A 19,652-nucleotide genomic window follows, 5' to 3' on the forward strand; every position below is an offset into this window, starting at 1 on the left:
CGGCAGCACGCTTTGTTAACCCCCACGACTTAAACACCCACACTTATCTGTCGTCTGCCTATATAAACCCCACTCTTCTCACTCGTGTCCAGTCTCTCCACTCCATTCGCTTTGCTACTAGCTAACACAGCCCCCCGAACGCGTAGCAGCAGCAGCAGGGTAGCTCCTCAGTCCAGTACGTCTCAGGTGAGCAAGATCAGCAGATCGGTGGCGCTCTCTCGTCGCATGACCGCGTCCGCCCTCCTCCTGCTCTTCCTCCTCGTCGCCACAGGTACGTCGCTCACGCCGAACCTCACTCTTCTAAGCGAGCCGTGTGATCTATTTCCTGGATGACGCTTACCATGATCTCGTTGATGTGCATGCAGAGATGGGGGCGACGACGACCAAGGTGGCGGAGGCGCGGGACTGCCTGTCGCAGAGCCACAACTTCAAGGGCGCGTGCCTCAGCAGCAGCAACTGCGCCGCCGTCTGCCACACGGAGAACTTCCCAGACGGCGAGTGCCACACGCCGCACTTCGCGCGCAAGTGCTTCTGCAAGAGGCCCTGCTAGACCGCCTGCTGGCCCCGCCCTGCCGGCCAGCGCCGAGACCTCTGATGCTAGATCATCCGTGCCGTGAGCTTATACTATCTGTTCCGTTGGTCGGTGCGTCCATGTTTCGTCAGTCGTTCTTCTTAACGAGACTACTAGATCATCCGTCCGTAACAAGTTCTATGTTGTTCCTCGGTGTGTCCCGCTTAGTAGAACTAATAAACTAGAAAATCAATCAGGGTCTCGGTAGTTTACTACGCTGTACGTCGTGTTTGTGCCTGATTTGCGCGTGGTGATGTACTAAATATGGTCGTTGTTTCGGCATGGGTGAACATGTGCAGTGCATCCCTCTCTCCCCCTCTCTCTCTTTGCAAGTGTGATCGTGTGTTCGGAGAGAAATGTTATTATTGTGACTACTGCATTTTTATGCGCCAAGACGTTTTCCGAAGCTGCATAAGCATTTCATTTGTATACATGAACAACTATAAGTTGAGCATTACCTTCTAAAAAGGAAACAAAATTTTCCTTTTTGCGAAAGGAAATAACAAATAGAGTATTAACATGAGTACAAAATTTCTTTTAGTCAAAAAATTGTCTTATGTGAAATTTTTATTTTTCTACTTTTTATAAAAAAATATTAAATACAAACGTCGAGAGAAATATGCATAGACCACCATTTCCTTGGAAGAACAATTCTTCAGAAGCCTCTAGAGTCTAACCGTATAGATACACATACACTTTGGTAAAGCGGTTCGGATACTCCTAGTAATAAGGATGTGCCAGTGACTTGGCGCGGGGTCCGGGAGCAACAGGAGGATGGATATAAATCCATTCAATCACACACTGTAAGCATAGACAATGTAAGATGTTTCGAAAGTTGCTTAAAAAACATTGTTTCCTAAACACAGATACTCTTTTTAGGTGACTAAATAAGCATTTATGCTACATAAGTAAGTACCGGTAATTCGGTTCATTTTTACAAGCACCTCTCTAAACACTTTGTGTTGCACACGGGATAACACACACCACAAGGCAGGCAGCGCGATCTGCTCACAACTGGGACAAACCTTATGGGCCCTCATCAGTTTCACCTGCCCCATATGTCGAATCTGCCTAATTTTATGTTCTACCTTTTTTTAGTGGTATCTCTACTTTTAATAGAGCAGTTGGTGAATAGTCCGTCGGTTATTTTTCGCTGGTTTTATTTCGTCTACCCTCCCACCTCCGTCAAATCGCTGGGTTTTTTTGTATATCTTTTTTTTGAACGAAAGAAAAAAATTAGCCCAGCCACCCCGCAGTCCCGCACGACCTTGCCTCCTCGACCCCACCTCGACATCCATCTCGCCGCCACCTCCTGCTCCGCCCCGCCGTGCGCCGCCCGCCGCCACCGTGCCTGCGCCGCCGTCCCCCGTATCGTCTCCGCTGTCCGAATCCCGCCACCGCCGCGCCTCCGTTCCTCCCCAAACTTTGCATCATCCTCCGTGATCCAGATCCAGATCCCACCCGCCGCTCGCCCCGACCCATGGGGGGCTGCCACGCCAAGCCGCGCACCCGCGACGTCGACGGCACCTCCCCGCAGCCGCCCGCGCCGGCCACGCCGCCTCCACCCTCTCCCGCAGCGCCCGCCATGTCGGCCTCCAAGAAGCACTGGACGTCGTCCCCCTTCTTCCCCTTCTCCATGCCCAGCCCCAGCCCGGCGCACCACCTCTTCTCCTCCTCCTCGGCGGCCTCCCCCAGGGCCTCCTCCAAGTCCCCCGCCCCGGCGGGCCCTAGGTCCCCGACGCCCGCCACCACGGCCAGGCGCCTCCTGCCCCTGCCCTTCCTGCCGCCCTCGCCCGCCAAGCACATCCGCCAGGCGCTCGCGAGGAGGCACAGCCCGCCGCGCCCGGCGATCCCCGAGGTGCGGCATGCCAGATTCGGGATCATCCGCCGCCCTTGTCGCTTGCTTCCTCGAATAGGCGTTGATGCAAGGGTATTGGCTAGACAAGACGTCAAGGTTGACACCACTCTTCTTCACATGTACTGCAGGTGTGGTTCCATTGCTTCAAACGAAGGTGGCGGCGATGATTGAGGAGGTGGAGGGGACGTTCGGCATGCCATCGGAACATCTCCGGAGCTCTCCTTGAGCTGGATCGCAGCCTGCGCAGAGACATCCACACAAAAGCTCAAGATGCTCATCAGCTACATCTGTTGGAAAGATGACCAATTTATCGAATGATTTTATTAACAGAAATAGTACATAAAACATGGCTAGTATAGCAGTGATAAAATAAGCCATGTGATTTGACAAAGAGAAGGTAAACAACATGTTCATATATGAACCTGAGCTAAACACATCTAGAACAGACACTAGATGAAGTTGCTTATACGACATAGAACCTAACATACGTAGGGCAGAAACTAGAGCCAAGAACGGTAGCAGGACTTGTAACAGAAAGGGGAAGAACACGTACGGCACAGCAGCAGCGGAAGCGCTGGACTTGGGGTCGGTGTCCTCGTCTGCCATGTCGTCGAGGAGGTCGTGGACGTCGGGGAAGAAGTCGTCGGCGACCGGATCGTCCGTGATGAAGCAGCCAGTAGTCGCGTTGAGCGCTCCCCAGAAACCTTATCACCCTTCTCCCGTACAGGACTCAAAAGGTGCGGTCTCGGAGGCCTACTGTCCCGACATGCGGTGCACGCCGCAAGCCGGGATGAGGAAGAACGTAACAGCAGCGTAGTGCTCAGGAACTTGTGGCGAGAGGAGGAAGAGATTCTGGTGCGTCTCTCTGAGAGGAGCGACCTCCCTTTTATAGGCGCAAGAGAAGGAGGCGAGAGGGCAGCGACAGAAGGTGAAACGAAGAGTCGAAGACGAAGCGAACAACACCGTTCGCATTCAAACTCCACTATCGCAAAAACTTTTCAGCTTCTGTGTGACCTTTTGTACACCCGTAGTGCGTGGCAAAAATTTAGACATCGGCTCGGCTCATTCCCGCAACCCGCGTCGCGTCGCGTCGAGGCGTGGCGTGGCGTGGCGTGGCGTGGCGGGCGGCGGAGGAGGAGCGCGCGTGGATGTCCCTCTTGTTCTCATGCTCATACAAGTGGGGAAGGAGCCTCCCTTATAAAGAAGTCCAACTCCCTCTAAACTAGCAATGTGGGACTAAACATTAGTAGTATCCCTTGCCTTGCACAAATGGGCTAAGTGGGCCTCTAGGATTTATTAGAAATTTCTGAAATAGTTATTGGGCTGCCCAAATAGACTAAATTCCAGCAATCCCCCACCAGATCCCAGAGGCACACAGAAATTTTCCTTTGGTTCCAAAACACTGTTTTATATACCGGAACTGCAGTGGAGACTGTTAAGTTGAACTTCCACCTAGAACTCTATGCTACACTAGTACGCAACTTGAACAGTGGACTGGGCCTTGAACTGCAAGTTTTCTGCGAATCTAGCTTCACATAAAGCCTTGACCGATACGTGGCTACCGTGGGTCTTCCCCACGGATGGAGCTTATGCGTCATACTCCGTGACCTTTCATGAGTTTACTAGAGAGAACCCTACTCTCATAGATTGCGACGTTTGACAATCAGACTCATATAGGTGCGTTCTTCAAAAGATGTTCTGCAGGACAACATCTTTGCTTCAAAGAGCCACTTAGAACACATTAAGATATACATCAACCTGCCATGCAGATTAGGAGAGTATTGCATCTTCATGGAGTGGTATTTTTAACAGTAAGGATACTCTCCTCCCAGTTGATCAATAGCTTGTCTTCCACATCTAATTCACGGGATTTCCGATCACAAAAAATAGGTTACCACTGTGAACAACTCATATTGTGGGTCTCATACCCATCTCCCTCGATGCATTATCTATCACATTACGTGATAGACCCTTAGTAAAAGGATCTGCCATATTTTTAGACGTTTGGATATAATCCAATGCAATAACTCCGGAGTTTTTCAATTTTCTGACAGACTTTAACCTTCTCTGAACGTGTCTTGATGACTTCATGTTATCCTTTGAGCTGCTCACTTTAGTGATCACAGTTTGATTGTCACAGTTCATAAGGATACTCGGTACAGGTTTCTCAACTATCCGCAAGTCATTCAAGAGCCGACGAAGCCAATCTGCTTCGACCGTAGCTGTATCTAGTGTTGTGAGTTCTGCTTCCATTGTTGACCTCGTTAAGATGGTCTGCTTGCAAGACTTCCAAGAAACAGTGCCACCTCCATGAGTGAATACATATCCGCTCGTGGCCTTTATCTCATCAGCATCTGAGATTCATTTTGAGTCACTATACCCTTCAAGCACCTTTGGGAATTCCATAATTTGCAGTGCCTTTCAAATAACGCAAAACTCTCTCTAGAGCTTTCCAATGCACATCTCTTGGTTTTGAGACAAACCGGCTCAGCTTGCTAACAGCAAAAGAGATGTCAGGTCTTGTAGCACTGGCTAAGTACATAAGCGAGCCAATGGTCTGAGAATATTTCAATTGGTCTCTAGCAATTCTTCGATTTTTTCGAAGCAACACACTAGCATCATATGGTGTTGGAGATGGCTTGCGGTGACTATAGCCAAAGCGACTCAAGATCTTTTTCACATAGTGGGATTGAAGCAATGTAATCCCACCATCATCGTCTCTCAACAACTTGATGTTCAGAATGACATCAGCCACTCCTAAATCCTTCATCTCAAAACAGTGAGATAGGAAATCCTTGACCTCCTTAATAACATTCAGATTTGTTCCGAAAATCAGTATGTCATCAACATACAAGCAAAGCATAACTCCCTCGCCCCCACCATGGAGATAGTACACACATTTGTCAGCTTCCTTCACAACAAAGCCTGCAGCTGTTAAAGTTCTTTCGAACTTCTCATGCCACTGTTTGGGTGCTTGTTTGAGTCCATACAAAGACTTCAGCAACTTGCACACTTTCCCTTCCTGACCATCTATTACAAACCCATCTGGTTGTTCCATATAAATTTCCTCATCCAACTCTTCATTTAGGAAAGCAGTCTTAACATCCATTTGATGAACGAGAAGACCATGTGAGGCAGCTGGAGAAAGTAGAACTCGAATAGTGGTCAGTCGAGCCACAGGTGAGTAAGTATCAAAGAAGTCTTCACCTTCCTTTTGGGTATAACCCTTAGCCACGAGCTGAGCCTTGTACTTTTCGATAGTACCATAAGGCCTAAGCTTCTTCTTGAATACCCATTTGCATCTTATAGGTTTTCACCCATAAGGACGATCAGTTATCTCCCAAGTTTCATTCGCCAAGATGGAATCCATCTCGCTATGAACTGCTTCCTTCCAGTAGTCAGCATCTTCAGATGCATAGGCCTCTGAAATAGAACTGGGAGTGTCATCTATGAGATACACAAGAAAATCATCACCAAAGGACTTTGCAGTCCTCTGTCTCTTGCTCCTAATAGGAACTTCATTGTTCTCCTCCACAGGACTTTCAAAGTATTCCATCGAAATGGCAGGTTTGGTAATTGTAACTGGTTCCTGATTCGATGAACTAGGCATCTCCTGATTAGATGAGGTAGCCATATCCTTCATGGGAAAGATATATTCAAAGAAAGTCGCATCATTCGACTCCATGATTGTACCGACATGCATGTCAGGTACCTCAGATTTTACAACCAAGAATCTATAGCCAATGCTATGAAAAGCATATCCCAGGAAAACACAATCCATAGTCTTTGGTCCAAGCTTCCGCTTCTTTGGAATTGGAATATTGACTTTCGCCAAACAACCCCATGTTCGCAGATAAGAGAGTTTTAATCTTTTCTTCTGCCATTCCTCGAATGGAGTTATCTCTTTGTTCTTTGTGGGGACTCGATTTAGGACATGACATGCTATCAATATCGCCTCCCCCCACCATGCCTTGGAGAGACCCGATGTGTCTAACATGGCGTTAACCAAATCAGTTAGCATACAGTTCTTTCTTTCGGCCACCCCATTTGACTGAGGTGAGTAGGGAGGCGTCCTCTCATGGATTATACCATGTTCCGCACGAAAAGCATCAAATTCATTGGAAAAATACTCTCCACCACGGTCGGACCTAAGCCTCTTGATTTTTCGATCAAGTTGGTTTTCCACTCCAGCTTTATAGATCTTGAAAAGGTTCAAAGCCTCATCCTTAGATTTCAGAAGATACACACGGCAGTATCTAGTGGAGTCGTCAATTAACGTCATGAAATATTTCTTTCCACCTTTTGTCAAAACACCATTCATTTCACATAGATCTGAATGTATAAGTTCTAGTGGTGCAAGATTTCTCGTCTCCGCAGTCACGTGAGACTTACGAGGTTGCTTAGCTTGCACACACACTTGACACTTAGATCCCTTGACAGTGGTGAAACTAGGGATTAAGTTCAACTTCGCTAGTCGCGACATGCAACCAAAGTTAACATGACAAAGACGTGAATGCCACACATTTGATTCACTATTGTTGCAAATATGATTAACAACTTTATTGCAAACGTCTGACAAAGATAAACGAAACAGGCCTCCTGACTCATAGCCTTTACCGATAAAGGTTCCATACTTGGATATTACAAATTTATTTGACTCAAAGACAAGCTTGTAGCCATCTCTACACAGAAGAGATCCGCTAACAAGATTTTTATTGACGGAGGGGACATAATGCACGTTCTTCAGCCGCACGATCTTCCCCAAAGTAAACTTCAGATCGACCGTGCCAACACCACGAACAGAAGCACTTGAACCGTTGCCCATCAGCACGGTTGAATTCCCTACGGTCTGATAAGACGAGAACATGGAAATATCACCGCATACATGCACATTAGCACCCGTGTCAATCAACCAATCAGGAGAATGACATACTGAAAGAATAGTGGGAAATATACCATACCTAGCATCCTTCATGTCAATGTCTCCGATGAGAACATTAGCGGTCTTGCCGCCTTTCCCAGGATGATGCTTGTCATAGCGATTGGGACAACTAGGAGCCCAATGATCAGGATCTCCACACACATGACAAGCACCTTTCTTCTTGTCACTCTTCTTCTTGAAGTTCGTGTGTTGTACAGCCTTGTTCTTCCCATCAAACTTTGCTTTACCATCAAGCTTGCCCTTGTTCTTGAACTTGTGGGACTGGAAGTTTTTCTTCTGTACCAGATTGGCACTAGATCCTCCCTCAATACCTCAAGCACGTGTGTCCTTTGCTCTCGCCTTTTCTTCCACATCAAGAGTACCAATGAGATCCAGGACGGAAAACTCCTGTCTATTATGCTTCAGTAAGGTAGCAAAGTTCCTCCACGAAGGAGGAAGCTTAGTGATGATACCCCCGGCAACAAACTTGTCCGGTAGGATACAATTGAAGTGCTCAAGTTCTCTAGCAAATGACTGTATCTCATGAGCCTACTCAACCACGGAGCGCTCTTCAGTCATCCTGTAATCATAGAATTGCTCAATGATGTACATCTCAGTGCCGGCATCCGAGACCCCAAACTTGGCCTCGAGTGTGTCCCACATATCTTTTCCATTGTCAATTGACGCATAAGCATCAACTATGTTCTCACCAAGAACACTCAAGAGAGCAGCCTTAAACAAGGTATCCATTTTCTGAAAAGCTTGTGCATGTTGGGCATCTTGCTCTCCTTCAGGTTTGCCAAGAGTGGCGTCATAGCAACTCATGGTTTGAAACCATAAGACTGCTCTCACGCGCCACCTCTTATAGTGGATACCCTCAAACATAGGAGGTCTCATGGAAGCAGCAAAACCATTCGAGGTAAATTGCCTATAATAAGGTTTTTGGATTGTTGGAAAGATGAGCAATTTATTGAATGATTTTATTAACAGAAATACTAGATAAAACATGGCTAGTATAGCAGTGATAAAATAAGCCATGTGATTTGACAAAGAGAAGGTAAACAACATGTTCATATATGAACCTGAGCTAAACACATCTAGAACAGACACTAGATGAAGTTGCTTATACGACATAGAACCTAACATACGTAGGGCAGAAACTAGAGCCAAGAACGGTAGCAGGACTTGTAACAGAAAGGGGAAGAACACGTACGGCACAGCAGCAGTGGAAGCGCTGGACTTGGGGTCGGTGTCCTCGCCTGCCATGTCGTCGAGGAGGTCGTGGACGTCGGGGAAGAAGTCATCGTCGGGGAAGTAGTCGTCGGCGACCGGATCGTCCGTGATGAAGCAGCTAGTAGTCACACTGAGCGCTCCCCAAAAACCTTATCACCCTTCTCCCGTACAGGACTCAAAAGGTGCGGTCTCGGAGGCCTACTGTCCCGACGTGCGGTGCACGCCGCAAGCCGGGATGAGGAAGAACGTAACAGCAACGCAGTGCTCAGGAACTTGTGGCGAGAGGAGGAAGAGATTCTGGTGCGTCTCTCTGAGAGGAGCGACCTTCCTTTTATAGGCGCAAGAGAAGGAGGCGAGAGGGCAGCGACGGAAGGTGAAACGAAGAGTCGAAGACGAAGCGAACAGCCAGCAGCTGAAGGGCTGCACCGTTCGCATTCAAACTCCACTATCGCAAAAACTTTTCAGCTTCCGTGTGACCTTTCGTACACCCGTAGTGCGTGGCAAAAATTTAGACATCGGCTCGTTCCCGCAACCCGCGGCGCGTCGTGACGAGGCATGGCGTGGCGTGGCGTGGCGTGGCGTGGCGTGGCAAGGCGGGCGGCAGAGGAGGAGCGCGCGTGGATGTCCCTCTTGTTCTCATGCTCATACAAGTGGGGAAGGAGCCTCCCTTATAAAGAAGTACAACTCCCTCTAAACTAGCAATGTGGGACTAAACATTAGTAGTATCCCTTGCCTTGCACAAATGGGCTAAATGGGCCTCTAGGATTTATTAGGAATTTCTAAAATAGTTATTGTGCTGCCCAAATAGACTAAATTCCAACAACATCGACAACCTACCACCAGGGTAAAGGATCATATTCTCGATTTTATCGGATCCGATCTTTATGGTAGTTTCAACATTCGTGTTCTAGGATTTTTTTTTATGAAACAACATAGTGCGGGAAGTGATGTGGGATTTTGATGAGTTGGTGGGGATTCTCGGGTGTCAAACTTTAGGTGACAAGGGTATAGTGTGGTGTACTAAGCAATTTATGGCAGGGATAGTCACCCTAGATTACTCTGTCTTGCCCATTGTCAAACTCATCCTCTCAAACTACATTAGTAGAAGTTTATCTTTGTTCTCCTTATGATGCATTCAAAGAGAGTCCATCAGTGAGATACTATTTAGGCACAAGACAGCTTCCTCCTGCATGGAGTTAGAAGCCAGGAAACTAAGGGTTCAGAAGCGAAATTCTATGCAGACATAGACTTGCAAAAGAACCGACGGTTTGCTTTCTGTGCCAAATTGAAACATATTTTTCCTTGGGTGAACTGTATATTATTTTTGGTTGCTAAACTATAGATGTTATGTTTGTTGTGAAAATATTTAACCAGTTCACATTTTGTGAGTAACCGGAGTCTCAAGAAATCTAAATTTGTAATCTTTAAATGAACTGGTTTGACTGTTATGGCACGTCACCCAAGAGTGTGGCTATATGTGATGTTGTGCCTTTCAGATGATGTGGTTCAGGAACTACCTCTCTTCTACGTCCACAATGTATAAAGAGGGAACACCGGAATGCCTATATAGCCTCACCTTGTCAAGCATGCATGTTCACGTACTGTTCTTATTTTCCCCACGCCGACAGGAGGTACATGTCTTCCCCACATCAAAATCCCATCGGTTATTGTTAGTTGCACGAGAAGTGTTTCATACTGTGTTAATTAGTTCAAGCAGCATGATTGTTTCTAACTCATGGTCTATAAATCGTGGGACTACTTTGTGTGACGTGGTACTATGCAATTGGAATGTGAATCTAGAACAAGGAGTTACTGCCTTCAGACTACCTTTTTTTTCTAATCTACAGGTGAAGAAGTTTGGGAAGAACAAGAAGGCAGACATTTCAGAGTTTACGGCGCAATTGTACTCCATTGGGTTTGAAATAATCGGGGTCACTGTGTGTCTATGACTAGCTAAATTCAGTTCTGTCGTTTCATCAACATACTTATATTTCCTGTGTGTCTGCGACCGTAGCTGCCATCATCATTACCTTGCCCGTATATGGACAGTGTATTACCTAAGTCGGGTTTCTGCTCAAATTGTGGTTCTATGTAAAGCACCAAAACAAAGTTATCTATGGGTTCCCTTAGGTGAGCTTCCCTCTCAATTTGATGCCATATGTGTTCCCAACTTCCCATTCATTCCCTAGTTTGGATAGTATACAGTTTGATGTACGCCCCTACGATTTTTTGTATGAACTCCAGAATGGGGAATTAATCTTGGGGGATGGATTTACTTTCATGGGACATGATTCGAGGATGCAATTTTCTGATCCACTCTTTTCTTTAATGACAGGGACGGTTGAGCTTAGGCTCTTTATTGTGGGTAGCTTGACGTTGTTGAGGTACCTAACTCTGGATGTGAGTACTATTTTCCTTGTGCGCTTGCTTGATGAATTGAATAGATAAATTTTTTCTGTTCGCTGTTCCAAATGATGGTACTTGATATTTATGCAGCTTCGAGTTTTATTTTCTTGTGCTTGATGATAGTAGTTTTTTCTGCAATTTCAAGGTTTATTTTGTTGTGCTTGATGATAGCAGGGCTATGTAGATTATTGTCAAACCCTGATGTGGCTATCCTTGTCGTTTCAGGTGCCCCTGGTTGCTAACACCTAAGTTTCCATATCATATATATCACTCGGTGCCCAGTCCATCAACTACACCATTCCAGTGAACATTTATCCCCAAGAGGTGGAAGTAGCGCAATGATGACTATAAGATAATGCTGATGATCGAGTTGGTGGGCGTTTCATGGTTGCTCCAATGGTGAGGACTAGATAGTTCTCTTCAACGATGATATCGCCGACAAGCAGCTGCAGCTTGCGTATCCCATGGCACACCCCAGATGCTGATGATGAATCGGTCCACCTATTGCAAGCTGAACACCTAAAGAAGGTTCTTGTCATCCTTTATATTAGTTAACAATTGCTTCTATTTACTATAGTTGAGTTGTTTGTGTTATTTCCAAGCAAAGATTATTACAAAGTTATGCCACATGTGTGCTCCTAATTTCGTCTTTGCTAACTAGGATGATGCATCAGATAAATTTTTCATTGTTAGGATGCTGCAGCTGAAGTTCTGGCTGTCATTTTTTATTTGCAGTTTGCAACTAATTTTCTGGTATTCTAAGTTTTACTTGTGTAACTTTGAGAGATAGCAGTAAACACTTCTGTTCATTTTTGTTCTTTTCTTCAATGAGTTCTTTTGTATTCTTCTTATTTTTGATCTAGAAACTAACATCTGGACAACGATTGATATCACCATCATAGAAGATAATAAGAAGTGCACGATGACCGTCTCATGCTCCAGCATGGCTGCCGGTCGTCTCCTTCTCCATCAACACTTATAGATCGACTCCATCTTAGAGTCCACAACATGGCTTTCATGGGTTCCGTGCCAGTGCCGTCGAGCGGGGCCATCAGGCTGAGAGCGCGATTGTAGCTCCTATCTCGTTTTGTTAAAGGCCCTCGAAGGTAGGCTTGGAGGTGAGACTAAGCCATGTGTTGGTTGAGACGTCTATAATATTATAGCTTAAGTGTTTCACATTTTCACATGATGACATTGTCAATAGTCATTCATGTTAAGAAAACTAAATCAAGGATCTGCTTCAAATTTAGAAATATGTGTTGTGTTGTGAATTTTAATCGACGTGGATAGGCCTTTTGTTTGCTTCTGTAATCAATATAGTAAGGACTTAAATGAGATAATTATCTTCTTTTAGTTTTTTGCTTCTTGCTGATAGAGATAATAATCTTCTTTTTACTTGAGTTCATTACATGGTCAGATGTCTATCCTATCAAGCATCGACCACTTTGTTCGTGGCATTTTTAGTCCAGCTTCTTCTATGGTGCAGATTTATGATATGATGCATAATGTTTTATATTTTGCTGACCTGTACATTCTGTTCACAGGATTTTCCCCTATGGTGCAGATTTATGGTATGATGCATGCATGGCTTAGTGCAAGGTGTGACTCATGCTATTCCCCAGCCTTGAGTCATTGATTATTGATTATTATTTTTTGCCTTATTTCGATGTTTGTCATCTAAAAATGGATTCATATGGATATATAGTAAGGGCTTTTTAATTTGCAATCCACTTATAAGCCACCTGGTTCCCGATCCTCTTTGTTCTGTTCGTCCATGAATGTATTAAACCTTTGGTCAGCAGGTCTTAGCCTCAGTTTGATGAGCACCATCACCGCCATCTGATTTGCTCTACCCATTTTAGTCCCAGTCTGGGCAAAAATACAATTAATGGAAGACAGTAAAACATATCCACGGGCATATAACTGCTTTAATCACGATACAATCTTGATGTCTGCAGTTTTTTTCCGGGCCATTGGATGATATTGGAGTTGCCTAGATGCAGGGCCGCAGCCGTGGCGGCAAGGGACACATTGTTTGTGGAAGGAGCACGAGTCTCGAGTCTCTGGTGCGGGCTGGATGCCATGGCCATGCGAGTGGCATGGTCATTGGTCTCTTGCATACCATGGCCTTGGTGCTGCTGATGTTTTGGTGTCTGGTTCAACAAAGATATGTGAGTGTCAGGGGCTAACTTGATCAATTTTTGGCAGACCGACGGTTTCCATGACTGTGGGTGTAGTTACCTCCTTAGAGGTTCCTTCATGGTGGCACCCTGTCTTTTAGGTTGTTCCGGGTGAAAACTTGATCCCCGGGATCGGGCGGTGGCGGCACTCCAGTGGAATATCCGTCTTCTAGGCACCACTTTGAAGTACATGCTTCGACAGTGTGTGGTTTCACCTCTTCATGTTGCCTAGCTCATGGTGGAGGTCTCCGTCGACTCCAAGCAATTGGTCCATCTGTAGTGTGCTTAGTGGTCGATTGGGAGGTGGTGTTGTTCCTTGCCATCCTTATTTTTTTACCTTGCGTATGTGTTGTGTGTGGTGGTGACGTGTTGTATATGATTGCGTGTATGTTTGTCATTGCTTTATATATAATAAAGCGGGAGAGGTCTTTTTTAGTAAATTCATTTGCCGGCCCGTAGCAACGCACAGGCGTTTTATGACTGGTACTATGTAGAAATTTTAATCCGTTGGTTGTGGAATCCTGGTGGTGATTTGGATTTCTTCACTAAATTCTGATAGACTTCCATTTTGGGGGCTGTCTGTTCTGACTCCATGTGCTATTTTTTGTTACCGAATGGAAAATACAATGTCTTACTCTTGATATAAATAGACATGAGACTTATTGAGAATTTTATCTGCAGCGTGTGTTATCATACTTTCACATGAAATCTTGAAGGAAAGTAGAACCAAGGCTATGCGGATGGCAGCGGTGGCTCGGAGAAGAGAATAAGCGGGGGTGCGAGGGAGTGATGTGGACTGCGGAACAGAAGGAGGGGGAGGGAAGCTGCGTCCCTAAACTATGCCCATAGCTTTACATCGAACTTCATTGCAACTCTTGTTAGATCCTAGCGAATTAGTATGATTTTGGATGCTGAAAGAAGCTGGCACTATCATGGACATGTTTGTCTCGGGGCCCCTTCAGGAATTTGCAGTTACCCCATTAATGAGTTTTAGTTAATTAATATTCTAGGTTTCATTGTGCCCCAGTTTCCTCTTGGGACGTTGACCCTGAGGTGTGAACTCCATCATCCATGTCAATATAAGGAGTGTGTGACTTAGCTCTTTTCCGATTTATCTCGTACATGACCCAGTGAAGTAAACGAGAAGGTGGCGCGTGTTGTGGGCGGAAAGCCAAACTTGAGGAAGGACAACTGTGCCAGCAGCAACAACAAACGAGTAGGGTGGGTGGGATGGGCAGGTCAAATTTAAGAGTCAGTGGTGTTAGTCCTTCGGTGGCTGTCGCACTCGGAGAAGGAAAGTGCTACGGTGAGTAGCAGGACGAGTCCCCCTGGTGATCGCCCTCAGCGCGACAGTGTGCACTCCTTGGCATCGAGAATCAACCTGGGATGGCCTTGTCATGGAGATTGATGGTTGTGCTTGACATGACTCGGCTGCGGTAGAAGATCAAGCCCAACGATGATGCATTTTCCCACCTCCTCGCCACGCCACACAACTATTCTCGAGGTCATCCAACCCACATACGAACAGGTCAGTTGTGGCTGGAACTAATAGAGAGCTGTGAGCCCTTCTTCACGCCCCGTCCGGATCTGGCTGCCCAGGATGCCTAACCCATGGGTGCGCTGGCACTGTGTCGAGACGTGGACGCAAGAGGTTGCCGGGGAGAGGAGGCGGGCCACGCCGTGGCGAGTTGAGGAGGGACGAGCGACACCACGAGGGGAGGGGAGGTAGTGGAGAGAGGAGGCGTGTGATTTGCCATGGTGTGGAGGGGAGGGGTAAGGCACACCGTGGAGGGGAGGTAGTGGGGAGATGAGGGGTGTGATTTGCCATGACATGGAGGGAAGGTGCGGAGGAGAGAGATGGTGGCGGCGACGCATGGTGGGGAGATGACATGTGTCGACACATAGTGGCTGGCTGGCTGTGCATGAAGAGCGGGAGACGGTTGTGCAGTGAGTGAATGAGAGGAGTGGCTGCTTTTTTATTCTCCAAGAAAAGAAGAAAGGAGCATATGCTATGCGGTGACATAAACGTAGGTCATAGCCTAACAAATCATCTTTAGAGAAAATACCGTCTAAATGGTCTATATGTACCTACAATTTATGAAAATGGGATTCGAATCACATTGTACCATGCAAATGAACCTAAAGACAACATTTTTCACATTGTATGAAAATATCTTAAATACATCAAGGATATCCAAGTTTGTGACTGATATTTAGTTAGATCATTGCCCTCTATGTACATAACTTTCTATTATTTTTTATCAACTTACAACAAAAAATAAGTTGATTACAATTACTTTTCAATTGTGACACGCTAATATTTCTATAGATGTAAAATTTGACATGCATTATATTTATATATGCAACCGCAAAAATAAAAATTCATACCCCGTAGCAATGCACGGGCATTGTACTAGTACATTTAGATTGTTTTTTTTTTTTGACAACCAATGTTGTGCAACCATCAAGGTACACATTTAGATTGTTTGATGACCCATAAATTTTTTTTAGCGCACACTGTAGAACGACAGGGAGCTCCTCCTTTTTTGGTGCCTTGTGCTACAAATAGAGCCTATAACACAGTACTGGCCGGCCCAATAACTTCCGTACCCTCCTCACTTTATATCTCACTTGCGGTGAGCTATAGCAAGTGCTCTCTTGGAGAGCTCCTGATTTGGGTCAGCCCAGTAACCGAGGGAGGGGATGGTACTTGCTTAAAGCCTTTTCGCATTGGTTCTTTTCATGCGGTTTTATTTGGGAATCGGCTTGTCGTCCATTTTAATATTTTTCTTGTTTATTCATTATTTTTTCTCCTTTTTAGAATTTGTTCTTGTTTATTTGTTATTTTTTTCTCTTTCCTTTCTTTTTTCTCTTTATTCCTGGTTCTAATTTTTTGTTCATCATCTATTAGAAACAAGTGCATCATCTATTTAAGAAAAAAAATGCATATCTGAAACATGCTCTCATGTATTTAAAGCAATTCCAATGTGTATTAAAAATGTTAACCATGTATGTATTAAAATGTATATAGTGTACTTTAAAAATATTCCAGTATATTAAAATATGTTCATCGTGTAGCTCATCTTGCTTCCAAAAACAATTTTCATATTTAAAAAACCTTCAACGTATATTTTAAAAGAGTTCAGCGTATTATTTTAAAAAAATCACCATGTACTGAAAATCCTAGGTCAGATTTGTAGCTAAATCCAAGATCATTTGGTTACTTCTGGTAACCGTAGCTGACGGGCTGAATCATATCAATTTAGCTATATATCAGTCAGCTGAAAAATTCTTTTTGGGTCAATCAGTTTTGTGGCCATCTGATTCTGCTTTAAGATGTGTGCTGTTTTTTTCTGTGTCATTTTGGTGGTGAGTTAGGCTGTGGGGAATTGATTGACCCCAATTTTGGGTCAATCGAATTGCTTCTTGGGCTCACTTTTGCTTTTCCGAGTCGCGCTTTTCTTTTTCCCTTTTTTCTTTATTTGTTATTTTTTGTTTTGTGCATTTATGGATGAGTGTAATTATCTACATACAAATACTATATAATATGTGCCAAAATTTCAGGATTATATGATTATTATTTTCATTTTATGATAGAGTGAGATTTCGGTGCAAAGTTGTGCGCAAGTTTTTTTTTATTTTCTCTCTTCTTAAAGGAAATACTAACGCCACTAATTTATTCTTTTTTAGGAAAATCGTTATTTTGATTTTGTTTTAGTCTTTACTTCATTTTCATCCCACTTTAAGGTTAATACCACTTCCACTATTCATTTGTTCTTAGATTTTTTTTGCAAAAGTTCCAGTTTTATGTGCTTACTCTTGCATATTTTAAAAAAGTGTAATTTTTATGTATATTTCGTGCAAATTTTGTCAGCGCTTATTATTGCCTATTTTTAAAAAGCATAAATGGTAATAACAATGAAACTAATTTATTCTTCCCGAAGAAATTTAATTCTTTCTTTTGTGGGTATTTTTGCTTTTTTATACTATTTTATGTTTCTATGCATTTTTATTTTTCCTTTTTTCTTTCCATTATTGGTTATTTTTTGTTTTTTGTGGTTTTTTGTTGAGTGTAATTATATATAAACAAATACTATATAATATGTGCCAAAATTTCATGATTATATAATTATTTTCGCATATTACGATAAAGTGCAATTTCGGTGCATAGTTGTGTGCAAGTTTTTTTTCTTTCTTCTTGAAGTAAAATAAATTATTTCAGTTACACTATGTGTATATTACAATAGAATTTAAAAAATGCACTATTATATGCTTATTGTTTGCATATTTCAAAAAGTGCAATTTCAGTGCAAATTGTGTGCAAGTTTTTAAAGATTTTTCTTTTTCATTTTCTTTCTTCTTAAAAGGGCTTCATTCTTTCTTAGAAAACTTCATTATTTGATTTTGTTTTATTTTTCTGTAAGGGTAATACCAATGCCATGAATTCATTTTTACATAGAAATCATTATTTATTTTTAATTTTATTTTATTTTTCATTTCATTTTCTTATTTTTTTAGTTTGCATTTCTTTTCTTTTGTAAGGGTAATACCAATGTCACTAATCTATTACTTTTTAGAAAACACTTCTTTTGCAGAAATCTCACTATAATATACTCATTTTTGCTTTATTATTTCTGTTTTCTGTTTCTATGCGTTTATCTTTTTTTCTTCTTTATTGGTTGTTTTTTTAGGTGTTTGACTGAGTGTAATTATATACAAAAAATACTATATAATATGGGCCAAAATTTCATGATTATATGATTATTTTTGCATTTTATGATAAAGTGTAATTTTGGTGCAAAATTGTGTGCAAGTTGTTTTTAATTTTCTTTTTCTTAAAGGAAATACATTATTTCATTTACACTACGTATAAATTATAGTGGAATGCGACGGATGCACTATTATATTATTCTTTGCATATTTCAGAAAGTGCAAATTCAGTGCAAGTTTTAAAGGTTTTTCTTTTTCATTGCACATATAGTCACTAATGATTGCATACAACACATTGTGTTCCCGTTCGGATAATGGCTGTGACGGCTGGTTTTTCTTTGATTAATTAAATGCTAATGGCCGGTGCTTAATGAACTAAATGTTGCTCATGAGATTATGCATGCATCGCATGGAAGTGAACCCACGTGAGCAGCACTATAGATCATGCAATCAACCCATACATCGCTGTGTCCCTCTATTCCCACTTGAAGCAAATCGACTGAAACAAACTTGGGTCAGTCGACTGACCCAAATTTCATTTTCAGTTGATTGATCTCTAGCCGGTCCCGAATCATATCATACGCGGATTCACGCGCCCCATGTATCTGCCTCTGACCTGTGCTGTGTACGTACGTATGAATCTGCTTCTCATCGGAAGGAGTGACTAGGCGTACAGTAGGCTCGGTTTGCGTACAGCCTTGATGGCCGCTCCACAGCCACCCACCAGTTTGGATGGTATCCAGCTCTCTAAGCTGTAGGCCGTCGGCTTGCCTGACGAGCAGCATGTGACCACGATGACACCCGCTCGCTAGTGTCCAACGACGGGCCATTCATCGATAAGGAAATCCGGCCCGTGAAATGACCACTCCCTCAGTCCTACTACGCTCCTTTCGGAATCGAATGAAGTTATTGGACCTGGGGGGTGGCAACGTGGATTGGGCAGTAGTTGCCTGCCCTGCTCCATACTGCATGCATGTGCAGTATGGGTGAGCAGCAGTTGCTTAGTTGCTTACCGTGGTCTCGTTGGTGTGCATGCAGAGATCGGGGCGACGAGGACCAAGGTGGCGGAGGCGCGGGACTGCCTGTCGCAGAGCCACAAGTTCAAGGGCGCGTGTCTCAGCAGCAGCAACTGCGCCGGCGTGTGCCGCACCGAGAACTTCCCCGACGGCGAGTGCCACACGCACAACTTCGCGCGCAAGTGCTTCTGCAAGAGGGCCTGCTAGCCCGCCTGCTCGACCCGGCCGGCCACCGCCGCCTCGTCCCATGGTAGCTACCCAGCCACTAGATCGTCCGTGCCGTCTGCTAGATCTGTTCGTCAGTGCGTTCCGGTTCGTCAGTAGTAGCTGTTCGTGTGTCTGTGTGCCGTAATAAAGTAGGAAATCAACCGGGGTCTCGGTAGTTTGGTTCGCCGCACGTCGTGTTTGTGTCTGCTTTGTGTGGTAATGTAATCGTTGTTTCAGCACGGACGGACGTGTGCAATGCATTCCCCTCTGTCTCTGTCAGTGTGATCGGTTGTTTTGTGTGTTATTAAATCAGCATCTACAAAGAGAACTGCTGTTCTTGTGACTAGTGCATTTTTATCTGACGAGATGTTTTTCGAAGCTGCGTGAACATTTCATTTGAACACATGACCAACTAAAAAAGGCAAGTTGTTTGCCAAAGAAAATAAACTAAGAACTCATAGACTATGAGTACAAACTTTCTTTTATCACGAAAAGAATGTCTTATGTGTATTCAGATTTTATTGAACCTGCTCTACAAATCGTATTTTCT

The 19,652-nt window shown here is 44.1% G+C and overlaps 1 protein-coding gene across 1 annotated transcript; it reads left to right on the top strand.

Moving 5' to 3' along the window:
• Positions 1–189: 189 nt before the first annotated feature.
• LOC119319261 (defensin-like protein CAL1) lies at positions 190–19,362 on the top strand. Its single transcript, XM_037593752.1, has 2 exons — positions 190–271; positions 18,918–19,362. The coding sequence occupies exons 1-2, from the start codon at positions 226–228 to the stop codon at positions 19,100–19,102; spliced, it is 231 nt and encodes a 76-aa protein (XP_037449649.1). The 5' UTR covers positions 190–225; the 3' UTR covers positions 19,103–19,362.
• The last annotated feature ends 290 nt before the right edge of the window (positions 19,363–19,652 follow it).

Source organism: Triticum dicoccoides, chromosome 1B, assembly GCF_002162155.2.
Source record: "Triticum dicoccoides isolate Atlit2015 ecotype Zavitan chromosome 1B, WEW_v2.0, whole genome shotgun sequence".
NCBI lineage: Eukaryota > Viridiplantae > Streptophyta > Magnoliopsida > Poales > Poaceae > Triticum > Triticum dicoccoides.

Coding starts and splice junctions, on each gene's coding strand:
- LOC119319261 (XM_037593752.1), top strand. CDS start 226: ATGACCGCGTCCGCCCTCCTCCTGCTCTTCCTCCTCGTCGCCACAG. Junction 272..18,917: donor CTTCCTCCTCGTCGCCACAG/GTACGTCGCTCA, acceptor GTGTGCATGCAG/AGATCGGGGCGACGAGGACC.